We start from the raw sequence: 6,000 nt of genomic DNA, 5'->3' as shown, positions 1-6,000 counted from the left end.
CAGAACGTCAATAACCAACACACCCAGGGTACCTTGGACATCATATGTGGACGTGGAAAGTCCATGACCAGAACATCAATATGTGACGAGGTCTGAGTGAGAATGAGCCCGGTGTGTGGCTGGAGTTGGTGGGGACCAAAAGCAGAGGTAAAAGGGGAGTGAATATTGGACTTACATTCATCAGGTGCACAGAAATACGACTTGCAATGAATGCTAGTGTTGCCCCATACGTGTTTAAATGTGCAAAATATAAACTGCATTCTAACAAGTCCAACATAGCAACTTTAAAGTTGATCATATTTCTGCTGTCAGGGCCCCGAGGCTCTGGAACAATCTGCCCGAGGAAATCAGGTCGGCTGAGTCAGTGACCTCTTTTAGGTCAGTTCTTAAAACAGACTTTAATTAGAGAGCCTTTCCTGGTTTTACGTTAATTTAAACTGTCTTTTATTTCCTCAGTTTTTATAAACCAAAGTGTTTTTATCAGTTGTTGTTTTCATCTCTTGTCTGTTTTATATATTTACATGTAAAGCACTTTGTAACTCTGTTTTCAGAAGCGTGTTATATTGAGAAATTATTATTATACAGCTGTCATGTCACAGTAATTTACTGTAAATATGACACAGTCAGTTACTGTGAAAGTGATGCACCAAGTCGCCAGTAATTTACTGTGAATCTACAGTCAAATATTTTACAGTTTATATTCTCCCTTGGACCTGATCTTCCTGAGAGTCTGACTTGGTGTTGGTGTCCTGATATGTTTCTTCTCACAGACAGTCTCATCATGTGGGATCTGCTGTAGTAAAACAGGGTGGCGGCGGCACAGAGTCAGGGAGGAGGGGTGGGGAGGGGAGAGGGACCCGGATGCTGATGCTGACCGATGAGGAGAAGGAAGCTCGAGAGAGGGAGGAGGAGGAGGAGGAGTGTGAGAGGTGGGGAAAAAAAGAGAAAGAGAAACGGGGGTGTTACGGGCAGCAGTGGAAGTGAAGAGGCCATCCCGTCAGTGATGGACACTCCTGTGGCTGCGGACAAGTTCTGACGAGCTGAACCTCTGCAGAGCCAATTTTATTTTTTATTATCTTTTGAATAATTAGTGCGGGAGACAGGAGGCGGGAGGAGATGCAGTGATATCATGAGCAGAGCCGGCCAGGGAGACAGAAAGAGAGACAGAGAGGAAGAGAAGGAGGGAGGAAGAGGGCACACGGGGAGGAGAGGCGGGGAGTCGGCTGCCACCAGGCCAGCTGAGGATGCTTGTTGTTTCCACAAACGGGATTAATCACCGGGCCGAGCGCTGATCCTCCTGCCGCACATCGAGCACCTCTCCCGGCTGCAGCTGTCCCGGCCGAGGGCGCGTTCCGTCTGCGTGTCTGGGGCCGGTCTGCCGGAGGCTGTTTGCCTTTTTACATGCTCTCCCCCCTCTTCCTCTATTTCCTGATGCAGGGCCGGGGAGGGGTGAGCCAAAGTGTGCACCGGATATTGGAAAACCCATTCTTCTTGCTGATGCTGTTGTGATAATAGATTATTATCTGGACAACGACGCATCTGCACAGAAAGGCAGATCCTGAGCGAAGCAGGCCTGGCTTTGAGGAGCGAGGAGAAGGGGAATGTTTGAGCCTGGGAGGATGATGGAAACATTTTTGGACGGCAGCAGCAGCAGCAGAGAGGAGGGGGGTCCCTGATATCGATCACAGAATGGATTCAATCAGGGCATTCTGACTTGGGATATTTGAGACTCAGCTCTTACAGAAATCAATCCGTGGCAAATGTAGCCTTCCTGCCCGGGTCTGAATGAGATCTTTCTTTTCTGCTCCACTTTTGGCCAGCTGCATAAGCTACACGGGATCAATCAGCTTTAAACGACTGTTATTTATAGCAGGGGGTGGGTTGGATGTGACTGTATCTCCCATCACTGGCACCGGTCAAACCTCACGCGTCCTCCTCGCTCTCATCTTTTCTACCTTCCCTCTGAGTGATGCTGCTTTCTGTGCTGTGCTGACAGAGACACACGCCGGGACAGACTTTATTCTAGGCCTTACAGAGTGGAAACTGGGCCGGTTCTCACTCCCAGCACGGACCTGGCCGCATGACAAACAAGTGCATGGGAGTAGCCTGCAGGGCCCGGCTTTAGATCACGACCAGTCCTCCGCACCTCTCCTCTCCTCTCCGCCGCCTGTGATGTGCGTTACGGCATTACGCACGGAGCAGGAGCCACCGCGATCTTGATCTGCCTTATATCAGGAAGAGAATTTCACCTCGGGAAGGATGAGCAGCAAGGAGCTGACGGTGGGCCAGTCCAACCAGTATGTGGGGCCTTACCGGCTGGAGAAGACCCTCGGGAAGGGACAGACAGGTAGGAACCTCCTGAATTACCCGGCACAGCGAGCAGGACGTCTGCACGGTGCATCAGCTGATTCCAGCAGTCAGGATCAATTTAATACATGATGTGCTCATGCTTTCATCCGTCTCAGGGGTGCAGGCTCCAGACTCTTAGATTTAATGTCCTATAAGACTTTTGCAAGTTTATTTCTAACCAGATTTTAAAAGTAATATTTGGACAGTCATCTTCTTCTTACAACAGCATTGCAGGGAATATGGAGGTTAGTTGGGTGGTCCCATGCACAGGTTGGGTTTATGTTGGAATATGCTTATCAGAGTGAGACAGGGTTAATCTACGGCACATTTTAACAACAGGTAAGTAAAGTGTTGGGTTTAAAGATTTGTAACCTGAGAGCTGTGTAAGAGCCTGACTCATTTTGCCAAAAAGAAATTAAAACATGAACTAGATAAAATGTCTGTGGCAATTAAGACCTAAAAATTTCAAATTTTAAGGTGATTTCATCAACCATTGTTTGTTCAGGGAAAACTGACTGAGCATTAAGCTCCTTTACAGCAATGTCCTGAGTTCACATTCAATGGGCTGGAAGGATACAAATATATAATTGTAATAAAGTGATCTTAATGATTTAATGACTTTTAAGGCCTACTATTGAATAAATTAAGACCTTGTAAGGACCTGCAGATGCCCTGATCTTGTAAGCCCTTTTATCTCCCATGGTTTTATTCTGCCACCATCTCCCTGAAGGATCTCCTTAAATAAAACCAATCGCCAGGAAAAAATTTTTTGTGTCTGTTTCTGCAAAACTCGAATACGTTACATTTGTGCATTATTATGTAGTGGGTACGTTGAAACTTTCTTAACCACAATGCTGTGGTTAACACAAGGTTATGGTTAGAAAAAGATCGTTTTGGCTTAAAATCGGTTTTGGTGGCACAATCCCAGCAGGAAACAGCAATGTCTGGGTAAAAACCAACACCAATTTGTTGATTTTGGTCACAAAATACCCACATTTGGGCCTAAAAAGCCAGTGGAAACACACTGACAGGTTGCTACAAAACATTCATGTTTGAAGCCTAAAGAACCACTGGAGAAGCACTGATGGTTCGCTACAAAACACCTTCCTATGAAGCCTGAAAAGTCCCTGGAAACACAGCAGTGTGTTGCAACAGAACACCCACGTTGGGACCCTGAAAAGATGCAACAAAAAACACAGACTGGTTGCTACAATAGCCCCACACTTGAAGACTAACACTGAAAAAACAGTGATGACTCGCCAAAAAACACATTTGGAGCTTGAAAAGCTGCTGGAAAGACACCGATAGGTTGCTACAAAATACCCACATTTTGAGCTTAAAAAGCCACTCGAAAAACACAGACAGGTTGCTACAAAACACCAAAGTTTGGAGCCTAAAATGTCACTTGAAAACACTGACAGTTTGCTTGAAAATACCCATGGTTGTAGCTTAAAATGCAGCTGGAAAAACACTGAAAAGTTGCTACAAAACACTCGTGTGGAGCCTACAAGCTGCTTGAAAAATACTGACTGCTACAAAACACCTGCATTTGGATCCTAAAAAGCTGCTGGAAACACACTGACAGGTTGCTCCAAAACATTCAAGTTTGGAGCCTAAAGAGCCACTGGAAAAGCACTGATGGTTGCTACAAAACACCTTCGTTTGGAGCCTGAAAAGTCCCTGGAAACACAGCAATGGGTTGCTACAGAACACCCACGTTGGGACCCTGAAAAGCTGCCAGAAAAACACAGACAGGTTGCTACAAAAGACCCATATTTGAAGGCTAACAAGACGATGGAAAAACAGTGATGACTCACCACAAAAAAGCTTAAAAAGCCACTCGAAACACACAGACAGGTTGCTACAAAAGACCCATATTTGAAGGCTAACAAGACGATGGAAAAACAGTGATGACTCACCACAAAAAAGCTTAAAAAGCCACTCGAAAAACAAAGACAGGTTGCTACAAAACACCAAAGATCGGAGCCTAAAAAACCACAGTACAAACCAACAACCTAACAACCAAACGTTGTTAGGTTGCTCCAAGTCACCAACAGGTCGATAAAATTCATCCACATTTGAAGCCTAAAAAGCAGCCGCAAAAACACTGATAAGTTGCTACAAAACACTCATGCGTGGAGCCTAAAAAGCTGCTTGAAAAATACTGAGTGCTACAAAACACCTGCGTTTGGAGCCTAAAAAGTAGCCGACGAGTAGCTAAAACACAACCCGTTTTGTCTCTGTTGGTGTTGAACAGTGGTCTGCAGCTTGGCAGCCATCTTGCCTTGGTGTAACGCCATCCACCATCCCCTCCTCCTCCTGATGACAAAATCAGCTCATATATTACGTCACTTTAGAAACGTTGATATGACGCGCATGAATGTGACGTATTAGTGGTTTACAGAAACGTACAATGCCAACATTGTCCTCTGGCGACTGGGCTGACTAGAATTCATCACAGGTGAATATTTTTTTCGCTACATGTGGAGGGAGGAGACATCACAGCAGGGCTTTTAACAAATATTCCAATCCGTCTTTTTGTGAGCAGAGTTTGGTCAGTGCTTGTGACAGTGTCAGTAAAGCTTTTTGAATTATTTATGACATCCCTTCCTTCCTGTTTTCACGCTGCATGATGATTTGTGATATTCCAACAGTTTCTCCCTCTGTGTCTTTCAGGACTGGTGAAGTTGGGCGTCCACTGTATAACAGGACAGAAGGTGGCCATAAAGATTGTCAACAGAGAGAAACTCTCTGAATCCGTTCTAATGAAGGTACGATACTTCTGATTGACCTCATCCACTTGTCCATCTGTCTCCGAGCTGAATCCACTCTGTCTGTAATCACTACCACTTTCATTATGGTAACTGCGAGGCTCAAATCATGTCAGCTTGCACCCTCCAGCCGGCAGAAATAGCAACAGAAATGGAGTCTTTATTTTAGTCAAGAAAAGCCCGTCTGTGTGTGGGCACTGCCTCTATATACCGAACAATAGAGATGATTTCATTCTGCTAATTAAGCCCTCTGATGAAAGCTGCTGCAGCTGAAACACACTGGACTGAAACAAGATTGAAATAGCTTTTTCATGTTGGCGTTTCTAATGTGGCTGATTACGTTCTCTTTTTAAGATACAGCAGGTTACAGCATTAAAACTTTGGGCATGAGGATGTGCTGTGTGTCAAGGTGTCATACAAAATATCTCAGCATATTTGAACATAATTTAGAGATATGTGTGTGTTTGACCAGATTTCTTGTGATGACAAATGCAGGTGACAAGTGCAGAAATAAATGTCGTTTGCACCCTTCGTCCCCTGGAAATGCCACCAGTCCCCGGTCATCTGGTTCATACAGTATTGCTCATTTGTATTGCTTTGGAAAGCTGCCCGTTGCCTCCTCGGGGTGCTAACTGCCAGTAACCGCATTACTGTGCTGCTGTGTGCTTTAGCTTCAGCTGGGAAGGTCAGCGAAAGCACGTTTAACTCCAAGCTTTTTCCTGTTGACACTCCAAACGTGGCTTTTAGCTTCCTGCTCTGCAGGGCACCAACACAGAGGAGAAACATGACAAGTCTGTGAAAGTGTTTCTGACAGATGTTGCCCATTTTTCATCCTCTCATATACACTTCAGCCCTGTTTACACCTGGTATTAACATGTAA

At 45.2% G+C, this 6,000-nt stretch overlaps 1 protein-coding gene across 4 annotated transcripts in view; it reads left to right on the top strand.

The window, feature by feature from the left end:
- The first annotated feature begins 942 nt into the window (after window positions 1-942).
- LOC126405550 (serine/threonine-protein kinase BRSK2-like) overlaps window positions 943-6,000 on the top strand; it is a 43,445-nt gene continuing 38,387 nt past the window's right edge. For all 4 annotated transcript variants that reach the window (XM_050069328.1, XM_050069327.1, XM_050069326.1 and 1 more), the window contains exons 1-2: window positions 943-2,347; window positions 5,026-5,120. In XM_050069328.1, the coding sequence (XP_049925285.1) occupies window positions 2,260-2,347; window positions 5,026-5,120 (183 nt within the window). In that variant the 5' untranslated portion in view covers window positions 943-2,259. The remainder of the gene's footprint in view (window positions 2,348-5,025; window positions 5,121-6,000) is intronic.

The sequence above is a fragment of the Epinephelus moara genome, chromosome 18 (assembly GCF_006386435.1).
Source record: "Epinephelus moara isolate mb chromosome 18, YSFRI_EMoa_1.0, whole genome shotgun sequence".
In the NCBI taxonomy this organism is placed as follows: Eukaryota; Metazoa; Chordata; class Actinopteri; order Perciformes; family Serranidae; genus Epinephelus; species Epinephelus moara.
The sequence above is the reverse complement of the archived record's forward strand: the minus strand, read 5'-3'. Positions and strand labels throughout refer to the sequence as shown.